General features: G+C 39.1%; 1 protein-coding gene across 13 annotated transcripts; it reads right to left on the bottom strand.

Annotated features, from left to right (window-relative positions):
* Nucleotides 1-260: 260 nt before the first annotated feature.
* LOC121854088 (major facilitator superfamily domain-containing protein 9-like) lies at nucleotides 261-17,308 on the bottom strand. 13 transcript variants are annotated; one of them, XM_042348523.1, is made up of 10 exons: nucleotides 13,329-13,469; nucleotides 13,050-13,186; nucleotides 10,573-10,737; nucleotides 8,508-8,639; nucleotides 5,803-5,932; nucleotides 4,652-4,786; nucleotides 4,231-4,308; nucleotides 2,979-3,451; nucleotides 1,162-1,395; nucleotides 261-540 (listed from the first exon to the last, which is right to left on the bottom strand). In XM_042348523.1, exons 3-10 carry the CDS (start codon nucleotides 10,621-10,623, stop codon nucleotides 355-357), a joined length of 1,419 nt encoding a protein of 472 aa, XP_042204457.1. In that variant the 5' UTR covers nucleotides 10,624-10,737; nucleotides 13,050-13,186; nucleotides 13,329-13,469; the 3' UTR covers nucleotides 261-354. The 13 variants fall into 13 exon arrangements, with proteins under 13 accessions (XP_042204457.1, XP_042204418.1, XP_042204471.1 ...); XM_042348484.1 differs by lacking the exons at nucleotides 13,050-13,186; nucleotides 13,329-13,469 and adding an exon at nucleotides 17,147-17,308; XM_042348537.1 differs by lacking the exons at nucleotides 13,050-13,186; nucleotides 13,329-13,469 and adding an exon at nucleotides 17,147-17,308 and having other exon boundaries at nucleotides 10,573-10,695.
* Nucleotides 17,309-18,744: the final 1,436 nt, after the last annotated feature.

Genomic DNA, 18,744 nt, shown 5'->3' with positions numbered 1-18,744 from the left:
GATAACATTGCTTTTAAGAAACTGCTAGAATATACGAGTCATGAAACTGGTGAATCTAAATGGATCCAAACTGCAGCTACACATATGAAGATGTTTGGATTAGACCATATGTACAAAGTTGAGACACAACAGCATTTCCTTCAACCCTGGATGACGGTTCCCTTCGATATCACAATACCGACATATCCGCCTAAAAAATTAATTACACAATAATACTGAATAAAATCTTAGTGATAACACAAAAACTAATAATACTGTACTAATAATAAGTTATTTATTGAATACAGGAAAAAGAAGAAAATAGTAAAACTTATATCTAGGAAGTAGTAATACTGAAGTGTGTAAGCTATTAAATTATTCTACTTTGGTTTTCCTTCTCTGTGCCATATAACCAGCTAGAGTTACTCCCATAAAAGCTGACAAGGATGCTATTATTCCTGGACCATACACACTAATTTCCTGTGCTAGTCCTGCTAGGATTGGAGTTGTCATTCCTGCCACTGCTGGGATACTCTGTCCTAAGCCAGTTACTGCGCCAATCTAAAAAATAAAAATAACTAAATAAATAAAATAATAATAACAAACATATAGTACAAGTACTGTACTAAATATAGACCTAGAAATGTAAAACATTTTGAATAATGTACCACTCTCCCATCAGCTACAGAAAGATGACTTAGGCACACCACAGGAGCAAACCTGTGAGGTTTCTGAGGACCTCTTAAGTGCCAAAGGCAAATGGAGCTGTGAGGTTTTCAAGTCTGGACCTCTGTTGTTTTTTAAGGTTTTAGTGCCATAGTCAAGGACCTCTGAGGTTTTCTAGGAGCCAGAACCACCACAGGCACCGACCTATGAGGTTTTCACCAACTCCGACTGAAATCCTGAGACGAATCTTAATATCCAGACTGTGACTCAAAACTGGAGAGGTAGCACCACTGAACCCAGGCTCACCTTCTAATGGGGCCAAACACTAATTATTCACAATATCATTATCAAAACATGTAAAGTACATCAGTTAAGAATGTTATGTCAGGGTCACTAAGAAAATTAGTACTGTATATCTAAAAAAATTTTCCAACTCCATTAGGAAGAGTATTGTATTGAAATTATGAAATATGTAATATAACAGGCTACCTAAGGTAGGCATGATATAGTCTTTACCTTTTGAGGATTACAGCGACTAATTATGATGGTCGAGACACTTGTTTGTATGATGGTTCCACTTATACAAAGTGGGACTAACAAGATGATAAATAAAGTGACTGTTGGGGCAACAGTGAGGCCAAGCAGAGACAGAGCCTGTAGGACACAACTGTGAAACAGTTCACGTTGTGAGTCACCATACAAATGGGACACCTTCCCTGTGAAGAACCCAGCAGCTGCTCCAATGGTTCCCTAGTAAAAATAATAAAAATTAAAAATCCCTTTGTTTACTGAATTATATCACATGCACTATATGATGACATTCCCCGGGCCTACTGTTACTGTATAATACTTTCTCGCTTATCCTTTTTGCCAATGGTCGGCTCTCTAGCCGGGTGGGCGGTCGGTCACGTCTGTCACACTCTGTAGGCAAGTACTGGCACTCTATTATACATTGTTGGTAAGTAATGGTTCTGTTACAGATTGTTGGCAAGTACTACCAACAGTTCATTCAAATTGTGTGTGATTTCTGACTTCAGCAGTAAATTACAATTAAGGTTCTATACACTTAATCATTTTAAATAAAGGACTGATCTACTTCATCAACTCCACTTGCCAGCTCTGTAGCCAGTCGGGCAGTCAGTTTTATGACATCAATGGACCATTGACAAGTAATGTCCTAAACAATTTAAATTAATTTGGTTTATCATTTCATCACTTAAAAGCTTACTCCTTGGTGGTATCAACATTCTCTTCTGGGAGGTTATTCCACGTGCTTACAACAGTTATATTTATACACAGCACACTGAGAACATGCAGAGCATAACTGGGAACCTACCCTATCATTAATGTGTGACTCCAGTCCCACTCAGCTGGCACCCTGGGTTGATCCCTAAATCTCAAGGTGTACTCGGTAAATCTAATTTAATTACTGATTAGTCAAATTTTTAGGGAATACCGCCACGTGTAGCTTACCTCTCCTTGTCAATCATAAAGTAAAAAAAATATATATATGGCAACTGCTGCACTACTGTTATAACCAAGCTAACATATAAAACATTCAAAGTGCAGCTCGGTGTGTGATACATACTACCACTAACACTTAAGGAATGAAGACAGTTATAGGGCAAGATGTTTGGGGATGATATAACATTACGTTACTCCTAAAGGTCTGAAGGGATTAATAGTTTAGATAGGTAAAGAAATTACAGAGGAACATGAGGTTGAATACATCACTGTTATAATTCTTTATTTCTGAGTCATACTTCCAAGAGTGGCTATGGCCAAATATTCCAACAATATTATAAAAGTGATTTATGAATGATATACAGTATAGGGGAATAGTTTAGCAAACAACATTGTGAAGGAATGAAACATAAACTCTGGATGCAGGAAGAAAAGGCAAATTGGAAATGAAGAGCATGAATCCAATAAGTGGGGAGAATATGATGGAAAGAATAATAAATATGGACAAGAGGACACTGTGGAAGTGAAAGAAGTGTTGTAGAAACAGGTAACCAAGGTTTGCTGAGGTGGTATGGAAATACTGAGAGAATGGGAACTGGGACGCAAAAGACTAGTCATAATGAAGGGGAATGATGGAGGAAAGGAAGTACCATACTGAATAGAAGGATGATGGTCATCCAAGAGGTGTAAGTGGTGCATACATTACTAGACAGCATAATGTTGGGTTGTACAAAGTGACAAACATTATGATAAACAAGTTAAGAGAAAATCAAGAACAGCAAATGAAGGGAGTGTGTTGCTCTTGATGATGGCAACACTGCACCTGGAAAAACAATTGCACCAATTCAAAGAAATATAAAGTTTCTTACCTGAAATGACATGATGTAGCCAATAGTCTTTGGGCTTGCACCAAACATCTGATCAATTAGCAAGACAAAGCTGGACCTGAAGGCATAGGAAGCAAATGTCATGAAGAAATCTATTATGAAAATGTCACCAAACACTTGCCAGTCGACATCCTTCATGAACTGGAAAACTTGGCTCAGTGACTCTGTCTCCATTTGTTTCTGATCTGATTCACCATGGAGTGAGTGACCATTGGTTGTCTCTACCTCTTTCTGGACTAACAGTTTTTGTTCTGATTGTCCCAGGATTAATTGTTCAGTAAGTGGTTGTCCTTGGCCACATCCTTCCTGCCCAGGTTGTTCCAGAACTAACTGCTCCAGAAGTGGTTGTCCTTGGCTTGGTTGTCTCTGAACACAGATTGAATGTTCTTGTGTCGGCTGGGAATTTACAGGTTGGGGAGACGGCAACACACCAGGAAGAAGCACCAAGCACAACACTGCACATGAAAGCAAATATTCAATGAAACATTCCTGGTTTAATGAAACAAATATATATAGAAAAAATCATACAATAATCACATTCAGATATATTAATGGGCAAAGTTGAGGGTAGGAGGGCCAGGGGGAGGCAGATACTGGGATGGGTGAATGGAATTAAAAACCGAGTCCCCGGAGAGATACAAAATCTTAGAGGATTGGTAAAAACAGCCAGAGAACTTTTAAAATGAAGGTCACTGTGGTCGCCAAACCTCAGATACAAGGACGGCCCAAAACTGGAAAATTGGAATTCCTACAGCAATGTCGTTTCCTCCAGTGAAGTAAGTAGCATCCACTTTGTAATCATTGAATGCTAGCGACCCCAATACATATGCATTTCTAACGTACTGTATTCTTTAGACCTTTGTTCTAAATGCAGGAGTAAGTTCTGGGGAATCCTGGGACAGATGATAGTCTGTGGATCTGAATGCAAATACTTACATAACTATGACCGAAAATCTCTTATTGAAATCTCCGATGCAGCCTGGACAAAGCAGTGTTTTGAGGCAACTGTATAGTATATTATAAACCTAAACATGTTTTAGTAAGATAATAATTCCATGAGATTTATTAACTTTCTATTAGTAGTTCATTACAATAAAAAGTCATCCATATTAAACAACACATGACGATGAAGCCAGTTTGCTAAGTAAATGTTTCTCATTTTATCTTATCAATATAAACAAATACACACAAGTAGATGTGATGAATTGATTTTGGGGGCATAAATCATACTTACCAAAGTTAACCAGGAAAATCACAGCACAGATGTTACAAACTAGAGAGAAGCCGCCACCCTCCAGCTCCGTCAGGTGCCCTAAGGGAGAGTCACCACTGTCACCTCCACAATACACATCACACTCACTATAATTTACAAAGACTGTATTGTCTAAACTGCAAACAGGTTATCTTAATATTATGAATACTTTACAGTACTGTGTTTCAAACATACATATCCCCCACTAATGTCCATCTTCACCATTTTTTAACCCTTAAGCAATTTACTATGAGTTATTATCCTCTAAATTTGTTCCAACTTTCATGGTTTCCCTTAAATAAGGAGTCAAGAGAACATTGAGGAGTATGAGGGATAAATTCTGTAGTCCTCTCTGGTGAACCAAATACTGTACAGGTACCTACTACACATAGCATCCACTCACCTCCCAGTACAGGTCCCACGATGACGCCCAGACCTAATGCACCGCCATATTTTCCAAATACCTGCGACCTTTCATCAGGAGAAGTGACATCTGCCAACACTGCTTTACATAATGTTGTGGTGTGTTTGAAGATTCCTAAATGTTCAAGCAAGACATTAAAATACAGTTTAATAAAAAAATACACATGATTTTCAATATAATTTGTTTACACGGCCTTCCTACTTCTTCCATACTCTACATGTTTAATCTTAGCCAACTCTAATAAAGCACAAGTATCTATAATGACTAATGGATCATATTGTCTACCTGTTATTAGTATACTGTCCAAAATCCATATATCCTAGCTCACTCTATTTAACCTTCTTAGTTACATCTTCTGGGGCAATGAATGCTTTAATAAGTGACAGACTATAACTGAACTGAGTGTGTTCTGCTGTAACCTTCCTCTGCCCTCCTCCATAATGTCTATCATGCTACTCTCCTCGTCACAAAGTTCTCTCCTAGGACTGTAATGTTTTTGTTTTCATATATTGTTCCCTGTAATCTTAAAAATACATGGCATTTGAAATTTTCCTGTTTTGTTTATACATCCTATTTTTTTTTTAATTTTCACCGCTTATCAGCTTACTAGTCCTTTGGTAGGTTCACACTGGATAACACCCTTCTCATTGGATGCCGGACCGAGAGTTACACGTGCTACCACTGTACCACCAACAAGTCTTTTATCTCTGTATCACTATTGTTAATGGCATCCATCCTCAACACTATGGACTTATTACTTCATTGTTACGTAAATGACTGATTAGCAACTCACGTGTGGAACATAATTTCACATTAAGAAAATTAATTTATACTGTACATAACTTTAAGATATATTACAGATAAACAAATGTTTTAAATTTATTAATATTTTTTTTTAGCTTTGATGTTTGATGACAAGATGGAGTCATTTCATACACCTGTGACTCTGGACAAAACACTGCAAACCTAAGAGTTCAGTCCATACAGTGCAGTAATAATTTCAGTTGTGACTTCTAACTTTAATACTGTAAGTTTCATATTCTTAAAAAAAACTAAAATGATCGGTTATGATAAGTGAGTACAGAATATCCAAATTAAATTACAGTAGTGTATAATGAATTATATCTTACCTGCTATAATTCTTGACACCACCAAAACCAATAAGGATTGAGAAGCCCCGAGAGTCACATAGCCAACAGCTGACAACACAAGACCCAGCAGAAGCAGCGGCCGTCGCCCCCACCTGTCACTACACCGACCCTGGTTGTTAATATAATGTTATTACTATGCTTCAACAACTTAGGTCTTTAAGCACAGAACAAGGTTAGCTATTATGCCATTCCAACAACCCTTCAGGCTTTGAGAGAGGTCAAATTGGTAATTGAGTTGCAAGATATACAAGTTACCTGTATGGTAATAGACTACCCGGTATTAGTTTAGTGTCATGAATTATTAATTAATAAAAATGAACGAGATAATATCTCCCAATTTTATGAAAACTGACGAGTTATTGTGTTTATTTCAAACAAGAAAACTACTGTTATCCAGCTGACATCATCAAACACACTCTTTTCACAGTAACATTGTGACACATTGAGATAAAATATTATGATGGTGGTAAACTGGATCCATTCTCACAAATATAGTAATCTATTCATGAAAGGTTTTGTGTAGAAAAATATGTATTAAAGCATACTGAGGGGTTAGTACTAGATCTACAATCTCTTATGATTTATACAACAGCGGTGTAACATCAAAATATTGTAACTTTTTCCCCCTCACTGTGTATGTAATATTTAAGGTCCCCGTCACTGGGATGGAGTGAATACAAGAGTTCAGTATTCCAACGTGAATACTGAAATGATTCATGAATACATTAATGAATATTAACTTTTTATTGCTATAAGGATGGTATGCACTGGTAGATGATTTTATGATTGGTATTCAAGATATCAAACCTGTCCTGTGTAGGTATATTAATTCATCAGTGTTTGTTGTGTGTTTATATGTAAGGTTAGTGTATAAAGTTTGCTATTGTCTACACTGGAGGAGAGAGGGGGCTATTCTTGAGAGAGGGGGCTATTCTTGAGAGAGAGGGGGCTATTCTTGAAATCTGGTTATAATTCTTTCTGTTTATAAAACTATCCATTCTAATGTGTTTGGGGATAAGCACTGACTACCTATTAATTGCCTGGTGTAGGGCCTCGTCTTTTTACCTTAGTGTATTTGTATGGAGTCGCAGTTGTTTCACTAATAAATTATTCAGGTGTAAATCACTATAACAAATTCCTTTTTCCGATATGAGTAGCAAAGAGGATAAAAGTAAAGAAACACCTGTGTGTACACGTAACGCTTCCCCGAGATCCCAAATATTTTGTTTTTAAATAATTTACCACAATATTTCCATCTCAGACATTGATTCATTTATGAAATTTAGAATTAAGGAATAAAACATGTATTATGTGACCACCAAACTGATCAGTGGCGAAGACAATAAAGTATAAAGTATGAGAGGTAATAATACCCATGGAAAGTGATGGGCTGCATTTATGGCCTGAAGAGGGTGGCCCGAGCCACAGTCTTTTACTTTTTCCTCTTCACCACTGATCGGCTCGTTAGCCGCTTGGGCGATCGGTCACTTCTCTGTTACGCACTGATAAAGTTAGTTAGGATATTTTATTGTGCTATCTATTTTAGAAAAAGAAGTCACAGGTACAGTATAGGTACTCCCGAACATGCTGATTAAGGACCTGTTGACCAAAATTTGATATCTGGATTATCACCTGTTCAAATAGCTTTTATAAAATTGTAATTACATTTGCAAGTCATTTGAATAAGTAATAATGTAGATATAAAATTTTGGTTAACAGATCTTTAATCAGCATGTTCAGGAGTACCTATACTGAGATTTTGAGCAAAATCTATTTTTTGGCTGAAAATGACAAAAATTGTAAGTCTTATGCCTTACAGCAGGGGTCACCAAACTTTTTTCACAGTGGGCCGGATAACTGAAAGAATGACGAGCGCGGGCCGCATAATCATTCTGTTCAATACTTGCAAGCCAGAACGAAAGCTCTGGTAACGTCAGAGCGTAGGCGGAGCTACCACGAGCCGGGGAAGGACTTGGGATCCGGCCCGCGGGCCGTAGTTTGGTGACCCCTGGCTTACAGGATTTGTGGCCAAAAAATAGATTTTGTTCAAAATCTCAGTATACTGTATATAATTTTGTTTACACTACGGACTCAAGCATTTTCCATGGATTGATGTGGTTCAGACCAGCTGGTTTGCAATAATATGAAGTCCTGTGGTGGCAAGTGTACAGATTCCCTAAAAGAAACTATCAGAGGGACTCAGCCTCTGTAACAGCTAAGTGATCAGTCAGATAAATGCTGACTGTCTCACTGGTATAAAGATCACCTGTGAAAGCTAAATAAAGCCTATAAGGTGGATATCAATGCTGCTGGGGAATATAGGAGTCCTGTATATCTGTGATGAGTGACTGCAAGGCTCAGGTGCTGTATTTTTCTAACTATCTAATAAGTTTGTGTATGTATAAAATTTACTCTTAAGGATAAAGTAGACAGAGCATATTTTGTGTTCCACCATAATTCCTCCTCCTCACATTGGACTGTCAGAAAGTATAGATAGCTAACTCAGTAAACCAGACCTGACTCGCCAGCTACTTAACTTTAAAGAGGGATATTAGAGCAAATCAACTTACATTGCTCAAGGTAATGGTGACAGGAGGATTAATTATGAAATAATATTTCAGTATATATAAAGAAAAGGAGATCCCAGTTTAGGCATCATAGGCAAAAACATAAGAGGAACTCACCGCCAAGGGGGCTGACACTAACTGCAGGATGCCATAGAAAGAACGTACAACTCCACCCACTAGTGGAGTCATGCCCATACGTCGCAGGTGCACCACGAGCTGAGGGATGATGAGCATCACTCCCAGAAGGTCCTGAGGATACCATGTCAGAGGTCCATTAAAAGTGTTGAAAGAAACTTGGATTAATAAGGAAAGTATGTTTGTACAAGACTTTAAAGACCAATCTCTAAAAAATTCAAAATTTTGCCAAGAAACACTTAAAAGATTAACAAGCCAAGAGGAAAAATACCTATGATTTAAAAGGTTCATAAGACCTTCAGTCCTGATGATAAAGTACTTGACAAATGCATTGACAAAGAAAACTTAAATCAGTAACTAAAATATCGAATAATCTTCAAAAGAGACTGAGCGGAGTAATTAAACGTGATTCTCAACCTGCTCTTCCACAAGCCTAAATGCCTTTTTATTAACAACATATGACACACCTTTTGGCTTTTGTCGTAAAAACTCTCTTGCCATACATTACCTGTGGACTCTCGCGTTTTGCAGCACTTTTTGGAGGGAAAACCATTACTGACACATGGGTGCCAATGATCCTGACAAAAAGTGTCGCCTACTGTATCGACTAACCAACGCTGCTTATATAAAATGTGATGTCACAAGCCTGCGAGTTTCCCAGGAGGCGAGCCGTGTAAGACCTTGTCAGCCTGCTCCTTCTCAGTGCTCTCACTCTCTCTCTCAGATTCACTCTGCTCTCTCCCTCCTCCCTTCAACAGCCTGTGTGTGTGGAATCATAACTTCTCCAGCAAAAGTCTCTGCTTAGTATCTGCTACCTTATGGCTGTGTGATCTTGGTGTATTTTACTTCTACATGTATTGTCTAAGTGACCTTCTCAGCCTTTTGTGCTATACTTGCACTTGTTAAGACCTCACTTGGATTATGCAGTTCAGTTTTGGTCACTGTACTACAGAATGGATATTGAATCCCTAGAAAGATTCCGGAGGAGGATGACAAGACAAATCCTGGGCATTAGGAACCTTGAGTACAGAGACAGGTTAAAGCATCTGAATTTGCACTACCTCAAGATACATAGAGTGAGGAGTGATATGATTGAGGTGCATAAATGGAAGTCGGGGTTAAACAATGCGATATAACAAAGGAACACAAACTATTCAACCAGGAGCAAACTCATAGCAGTGGTTTTAAATTAGACAAATTTAGATTTAGGCGCAAGATAGGTAAAAAAAACACTGATTTGGAAATAGAGTAGTGGATGAGTGGAACAAGTTACCAAACATCATCAATAACTCTGGGTAGCTTCAAATATAGGTTGGCGGGATATATGACCCATAGGGGTTGAGTGTAAACAGGGCTGCCTAATATGAGCCAATAGGTCCACTGCAGTTTCCTCCATTCTTATGCTGAATAAGCATTCCACCTCCATCTCTGAATGCAAGCACTTCTTGCATGGTTCTAGTTTTAATATGGGTAATAAAATAGATAGTCTTTGCCTCTAACCTGCTAGTCGGTGGCAGTGTGATGAAACGTTGTGACGTAAGGAGAGGGAGGGGTAGGGGGACCTCTTTGCCGAGAGGTGCACCAATATATTGTTGTGTTTAGTAATGTGTCCTCAAGATCTGTGAATACTGACACTTTATATGTGATTAGCAAACCTGACCATTCCACTTGTTAATTTTATAAACTGAAGCACTGCGACTTAACAAACTACAGTGATTTATTTGCATACAAGTAAACAAACAATGCCTTCAGTAAGCCAAATCCACTTCGTGTGTTGCTGAAACTCTCTCCTCTCTCCCCTCCACTAACCCCTTTCAATGGGCCTGGAAGTTTATACAGTACAGGAAAATAAAAAAATGGTATTATTAAAGCTAAAATTCAATTATCCGGAAGGCCGAATGAAGTGACTAAAGTCCAGTTATTCAGACATCTACAGGGGAGAGGGCGAGTGATGTACAGGTTTGGTGCTCCAGTGAGGCCACAAAGAGGTAGTGAGTCAAGCGAAGGAGCATAAAATAAATAAACAGGACGATGATTGTTCACTCACCAGGAAACCCACGACGTACATGAGGCGTTGAATCCTTAACGCACTCATCATGCTTCACCCTCTGGTACGGCGTCGCTTCAGTCACCTCCCTTCACTCTGCCGTATACTGTGTCGTGTTGGTGTCCACATGCGGGAAGAGAAACGCATCGCTAATTACACACGAGCCTGGAGACAACAACGGAACTACCTTAGTGCTCAAGTTGACACAATAAAAACTACACAGTCTTATGTAAAGTGAGTATATATTATCAAAAGAGTGAACAAGACACCATTGAGTCGAACAGATTAATATTTACTTCATCAGGGCCGGCATACACAAAATTTTTAAGTGCTAATAAACAGTTTTTAAGGTTGACATTTTCCTGTTAAGCACTCATAGTACATACACAAAAGTTTTGAGGTTCTTAATAGTACTGTTAAGTTAAGAGGCTCCTGGAGATATTCTTTACTTTAGTTATTTAGTCCCGTGTTAGTTGTCTGTTAGTTGATACCAAGGCGAACCAACAACATCAGCGGCGGCAACGCATTTATCGGGAAAGGAGAGATATATTTAATGAATAAAGTGATTCTGAACTCAACATGCGATACTGACTGGACCGTGCAGGTATCATGGCAGTGAGGGAAACATCACAAAGTAGAACTGGGAGGAACAGGGCTCTAACCCCAGAGATGAAAGTGGCCATAACCTTGCGTTATTTAGTGACTGGAAGAATGTAACTGTGTAGCAGTGATGATTTTGGAACCACTCAGTCCACTATCAGCCGTACTATAACTCAGACACTGAATGTACTAACTGAACCAAAATTTTTTTGTCAGTTTGTGAAGTTCCCACTCACCAAGAGAGAAATTCAAAGAAAGCAGCATTGACTTTATTATTGAGGAAAGGCTTGAAGCAACCATTCAATTTTAACTTTTTGGGGTAAAGGTGTAGATAACGGCTACCACCAGAAGGAATTGTCCGAATTGGTTGATTTTTTTTTCTACACACTAATATCATGATATTAAACACAAAAATGTTAACGATATTGCATAGAAGCTGACGTTGGTTATGTTAGGTCAGGTTCTATTAGGTTCTATGCATTATCATGTTAATTTGTGTTCACAACTTGCCTTAATATTGAGGTTGATATAAATCAGCAATGGCAAGGATGACTATGTGGAAGCATTCACCATCATTTATAGGAAACGTCTCTTGAAGAGGGATTCAGCAAGGTAAACAACAAAAATAATGCCGGGAGGGCAATTGTAAAGAGGGATTGAGTAAATAAATAATAAAAAATTACTTAAAAATCATAATAGAAAGTTGTCGTTTCTTTTAAAATACTTAAAATCATCAAAACAATATGTACCTGTATAGGAAAAATAAAAAAAATCAACACACAACTTCTGGTGGTAGCCATTGTCTACATCCTTACCCAACATTTTGCACAGAACCTAATAGAACCTCACCCAACAAACCCTGGGTATATAAGGTTAGGTCAGGTTCTATTAGGGTCTATGCATTTTTCTATTTAATATCACGATATTAGTGCGTTCTGTGTTTAATAATGCAAAGAACCTAATAAAACCTGACCTAACATACCCAATCTATGGCTATGTTAGGTCAGGTTCGGTATTATTTAACTTGCGGACATAGTGCGCCTGAAAGTTATATACTACTTAAACATTTAGATCTCCCTATTCTGAGCATTTTGAACCCCATATATACCTGGTGGAAATGGAATTTAATCGATTTTAGGAACTTTTCAGTCTTTGTCAGAAGATGATACCGCCGTGAAACCGAGTTAGTTGTGGATCACGCAGGCGCAATATTGATTGACGTCATTCAGTCGTACCAATGATGTATCGATATCAGCACGCGATTTTTTTTACCAATCACATTTGCATTTTTCAAAGGAGCCTGGGTAAGGATTTGAAAATGTACGGCTTGGAAATTCAACGACCAGTGTGACAATGATCGTGGTCGAGGTTGGGCGTCAATCGTGCTCCTCCGATTATTTTAAGTTTATTGCTGAGTTTTACGAAAAAGACAATAAAGCTATAGAATTTCTACGTAATCACGGTGTTCTCCCTAAGTCTATTGAGTGTCCGCACTGTAAATTTAGAAAGAACAAGTATCAGTGGTTTTGCAATTGGCCAAGAAGGGTTGTAAAGAAGATAAAATCAAAAACTTGTAAATACATGATCTCGGACTTCTAACTAAGGTATTGTAGTTTCGGACACGGCGTGGCCCAATGGTATGGTTAGGTTAGCTTAGGTGACTCGTTTTCATGTTCTCCTCCACCCAAAACCCCGATTTCCCCCCATTATCGTTGGGGGGAGAGGAGGGATATCAATTTCCGCCGAAAATAAAGGTTGTATTCGCTTAAAACACAAAAATACACTAGAAAAACATATTGGTCAACCCCTAGGGAAAGTAAATATTCACCTCAGGTTCTATTAGGTTCTATGAATTGTCGTTTAATTTTTGTGTTTACCCTTTTTTTTCTTCAATGGCATCCACCAATAATAAAGTCTGGTCTGCTGTCCAGTTGGGCTTCCTTTTCTTTCGTGGGGTTGAGGCTTCCATTTCCATGACGTTTCAACTTGCACAGACTAGCCTTGGTTAATCCTCCTTCAAACGGTATAGATTCGATTTATTTTAGTGATCAAATGTAAATAAATGTAAATATTGAAATTAATCTTCATAATTTTATTGGGGTTATTCAGAGTCCAAGTGGTGTAAAATTAAATTAAATAGGGGGGGGGGGACTTACTTATTGTCGGGTGTACAGTATTTACAGATCCCCAAACTGTGGCCCACGAAATCAAAGGAAATTAAGAGCCTTCAATAGACAACGCAGCGATGCTCAACCCTAGCCACCTCCTATCACGGGGATACGTCCTTGCATGGATAGAAGACTTTCTACATGACCGCAAGCAGTGTGTGGTGCTTCATGGCACAAAAATCATCATCTGTACCTGTCATAAGCGGGGTACCACAGGGCAGTGTATTGGGCCCGCTGTTGTTTGTTGTTTCCTAAATGACATGCCTGACGTTGTACACTCCTCCATACAAATGTTTGCAGATGACGCCAAGTTATTTCGGGAAATCAAGAACCAAGCGGACTGTGAACAGCTGCAGAAGGATCTCTGTGAGCTCCAAGAATGGTCGAAAAATGGCTGCTGAGATTCAATGTCACAAAGTGTAAGAGGATGCACCTGGGATGTACCAACGGTAAGGAGGCGTATCATATGTCCCAACGGGATGAAGAAACTGCACCATTTGAGACTGAATGTGAGAAGGACCTACAGTAGGTGTGTATGTTGACAATGAGCTGAAGTTCTCGGGCCATTGCGAGAAGGTAAATCGAGCAAATAAATTAGGTCTTATAAGAAGGTCGTATAGATATCTGGACGGTCCATCCCTCGTAACGATCTTCAAGAGTGAAGTGCTTCCCCATCTGGAGTACTGTCACCCCGTCTGGTCCCCGAGATATACTAGGGACTGTCAGTTGGTTCAAAATGTTCAAAGGAGGGCCACCAGACTGGTGCCTGCGCTTCTGCACCTCAACTACCCTGAGAGATTGGAGCGCCTGAACTTGACTAGCTTTTACTACAGACGGGCAAGGGGTGACCTAACTGAGGTGTATAAGCATCTCAAGGAGCACTTCTCAGTCAAGTGTCCTTATTTGTAGCTGGCGGACGCTCGCCCCACAAGGAGTCACAGCACAAGATTGAAGAAGCCGCAAGTCCAGAAAACTGTGAGGGCAAACTTTTTCGGAGTGAGAGTTGTGAACTCTTGGAACAATTTGCCAGAGGGTGTTGTGACGGCACCGAGGCCTGACTTGACCAACACTGGAGCAGGTTCAGGTACATTCAGGAGCCGGTACATGCCCAGTACTTGCCAACAGTGCGTAACTGAGACGTGACCAATCTCCCAAGCGGCTAACGAGCCAATCAGTGGTGAAGAGGATAAAAGTAAAAGTATATGGTGAACTCCTGCTATCCTTAGCAGTGTTTAGCGGTACTTAACAAACAACTATTTGAACGGTAAAGGTTTGCTAGTTAATTTTTGTGTACAACTTTTAATTTTTTACTGTTAGCTAACAGAACTGTTATGTCATTAGTAGAAAAGTTTTGAGTATACCGGCCTTTAGGTAGATGATCTTGTTATCTTAACCAGATTTTGTGCAGATACCTTTTAACAGTTTGCTACAATCAATCTGGTTTTACCCGTCAGTTTACTAGACTAAGTCTGTCTTCACCCGTCACTGATGAGTTCCGTCAGATGTAGCGAGTGACACCTGCCTAGTACACCGCTGTATCACAACTAATAAAACAATGGTGATCTAATATGGATGATTATGGCCAAGATAATGGTTAGGTAAAACAAAGTCCATCATCCACGCCACCAAACACTTATAAACGGGAGAAGGGGAGGACGCGGGGTGGGGTAAGAGAGAAGGGGTTGGGTTGGTGTGGGGTTCGGTGGGGTAAGGGGTGGGCAGGGAGTAGAGGACAGATAATGTTATCACCTCAAGACAAGTACGTACAAGGTTAAGTCGTCTGCATTTTATTATGGTGACCAATCAATTATGTCGCCAGCGTACCTCATACCGGTCTTAAACAACAACTGGAGCTGCTAAATTTCCGTGAGGCCAAAAGCTCAAGGTCATAGAGACTTGTTATGAGAGAATAGGTGGAAATCGTAGATTTTTTTGGTAGAATGATCCTACCTAATACTGTCAAGGAGAACAAAGTTTAGAATGCAAAGTGAGTGATCTGAAGATCAAAATGGATTTAGAACGGGAAACGGAACAAGAGAAGCTATATTTGGTTTGAGAATTTTGAGTGAAAGGGCTTTAGAAGTCAAAAGAAATTTTCACATCTGCTTTGTTGATTTTGAAAAAGCTATTGATAAGGTAAATCACAATAAACTTATTCAGATCTTGGGAACAAATAGACATTAATGAAGGAGATAAAAAAATATTAAATAATCTATACTGGCAACAGGAGGCTGTCCAGATACAGAATGGGGTACCCAAGATTAGAGATGGGTAAGTGAAAGGTGATTTAGTGCAGTGATCGCCTCGCTAATTGTCCCTAACGAGTCGTCAAGCCTTTGGGACCATTCAACCACTCCAACACTGAGGTACTAATTAATTATGCTGGCAATTTATTCCTTACATATCTTCCTCCTGAACGATACCTTTAATTATGGGCGTCATGTGGGCTGTTCGTGGCCGTGTTTGTAGCCGAGATACTGCTTATTCACACCTCATCCACTCACAGAGCACGAGGAGTCACCTGGTGTGCAGCACTTACTAATGATGACTATATTGATTCATGCCGCGTGTGTGTGTGATGAACAATTTCTTTTTTACTTTCATTTGTTACCAACTTTCTCCCGTACACCACGAGACAATGTCCACACTAAAGGTACAACTGGCAACTGTCCCCACCACTCACAGTCTTATCTCTTCTTTTTTTTAATCCTCTTCACCACTGATCGGCTCGTTAGCCGCTTGGGCGATCGGTCACGAGTCTGATTACGTTTCCCTTTCCTTTATCCTCTTCACCTATTATTATTTCTCCCCCTACTTCTTCACCCTTAAGCTCTTATCAAAACTCACTGCACTGTGGTTTAATAAAACTGTGTAGAATACTTTCACTGATGTTATACCGAGAAAAAGCGAGTTTCCACTGTAATTAGCCAGGGTGACCGTGAAAAGAGTGGATAAACACTGAACGGATCAAGATGTGCTGGTCAACTCGAGATATGTGTTGTATAATCACAAGCTGTCTCGCTACAGGATCGACGAGTATTATATAATCAGATGAAGATTTGAATATAGAAGATTGTACAGCCTTCTCGTAGAACACTAAAGTAACCTAAGAAATAGATACAATGTATAAAATGCTTCCCACTAAAAACTTAGATTCGGCAACTCACCTAGAGTGCCATATTTTTCACTATTATTCTTATCTTTCATATTATTTTTCGTCTTCAGTTTTGTCATCGTGTTAGTCACCTGTTACATGTTTTATTTACCCAAGTATGTGTACAAATGTTTAACAGTGTTGTGGGATGTGTCTTAAATGTTTAGTAACCTGACGAATGACGACCAAGTCACGCCCCCCCCACCTACCACTGCCACATATGTATTTATTATTTTATTTGTATTTTGTTTTACTTTTGACTCATCAGTGTTATTTACTCAATTATTGGAACACTTTAATTGTTGTATTTACTTTATTCCGTGTTATTAAATATATTCTTCGGGCATACTTTCTTTTACCCAGTGACTTTTGGTAGTTTCTTTTGCACACTCCTCAACCAGCAAGACTTTCCTGTTTTGTACTTTATTCACAACATATCAGGGCCTCATTATATAAGGCTTACACGATAAATATTCTTTGTAACTTACGATTTTCACTGAGGTGTGAGAGTACACCTAACTGGCTGACATAAGCTATAACTTGAAACAATGTTCAAAAACAACTTAAGAATTTCACAGGTACTTCTTCTACCTTAGATAAATACGTTCACTTTGTATCAGCTAGGAGACAGAAATTAACGTAGATTACATACTGTATTCATCGTGAGTTACAATCCAGGTTTGTCGACTGTAAGAAGCAACATTACTTAGAGCAGACACTTCTAAACAACTGTATATCTCGTCTTCACTGGTAAACACACTGAGATTCCTGGTCACGCTCTGGACACTCCCACCCATACAGTATTACTGCATGTCCTATAATTCAAGTCAGTTTTGTACAGAGTCGGGAATATGTAATTATATCACATGCTCTTGTTCTAGAGTCACACCGAAAAGAATACAACTCCACTATTAAATAGGTTAATAAATATATTTCTAGTTAAAGAAAACGTAAGGGTTGACTGTAGAATTTAAACGACCAACACAAGGAAAACTAGCGATTTCCTCAACCATTCACATCAACTGTTGGTCAATTTGTATTTTCGACCAACCACGGCTCTCGAGTTGAGCAATGTGTTTTTCCGATGGTTTAAACAATTCTAAGACATTTTTCTTTTTTGACGCTTCCCTCGCAAATTACTTAAAATTATGTAACCTAACCTCCTAACCGGGGGGAGGGCTCCGTCATAGAAGAAAAGTGTGTTAAAATTGCCTGAACCATCGGAAAAACACATTGCTCAACTCGAGAGCCGTGGTTGGTCGAACCTACAAATTGACCTGTTTACCTCTTGGCCACTGATCAGCTCGTTAACCGCTTGGGCGGTCGGTCAAGGGTCGGTCAGGTCCCTTTTAGCACCGATTTTTCTAGTCCGGCACCTCTGTTAACCGCACTCACTTTGTTCATTCTGCAGTTGCTGGTGGTAGCCCCTTGATTTTGTGTGATTCTTAGCTTATTTTGCACATATCTAATCCCAGCTATGGTTTCAAAGGCAAGTACAAGAGGTGTTACAAGATCTGTGGCCAAGGAGGTAGGAAGTCAGCTCAGTGAAGAAAATCTGACAGAGTGGATGAGTGAATACGAAGATGCACCTGTTGTTCATCACTATTCCGACTCTGAAATTGTAGATATTGTTCTGAATCCTGAAAAAAAGCAATGAAAGTGACGAAGAGGAAACAGATGAAGCTGAAAGAGTTTCTATTGACAAGTTAATTGAGTTGTCGGGTCAGTTTATCAAAGGGTTAGAGCAACGTTCCTTCGTGACAGAACAACAACTAATGAATGATTATTTGATGCATAAAAAATTACACAGGGAAAGATTAAAGCACGGTTTATTGATTTTACTGAACGACTTGTCCAGTTTATAATCAACAATAACCCCAAGGAATTTATTATTTTCACGTTTGAGGACTGTATTACCAAGGTACAGGGGTCCAGATCTGGGGGTAAGTTTTTCCTTCTGGAAAGATTGTTGAATGGGTTTCTTCGAGGTTTTAGATAAGTTTATAACATATTATCCACTTCCTGGCTTCTAATCAAGGAATAAACATGTGAGTGGCTGGGATAAAGATTACTGAAGTGAGCTCGAGTGGACTATTTCACTTGTGTATAAAGGGAACAGTACAGGGCAGAGGATGGAGCCTTGAGGGACACCATACAAGATAGATGAGGAGTCAGTGTTGATTATTATAGCTGACATACTGCTTACTGTTAGACAGATATGAGGTAAACCAATTGTGGGATAAGCCCCTA

Source organism: Homarus americanus, unplaced genomic scaffold (genome assembly GCF_018991925.1).
Source record: "Homarus americanus isolate GMGI-L3 unplaced genomic scaffold, GMGI_Hamer_2.0 scaffold50564, whole genome shotgun sequence".
In the NCBI taxonomy this organism is placed as follows: domain Eukaryota; kingdom Metazoa; phylum Arthropoda; class Malacostraca; order Decapoda; family Nephropidae; genus Homarus; species Homarus americanus.
The sequence above is the reverse complement of the archived record's forward strand: the minus strand, read 5'-3'. Positions and strand labels throughout refer to the sequence as shown.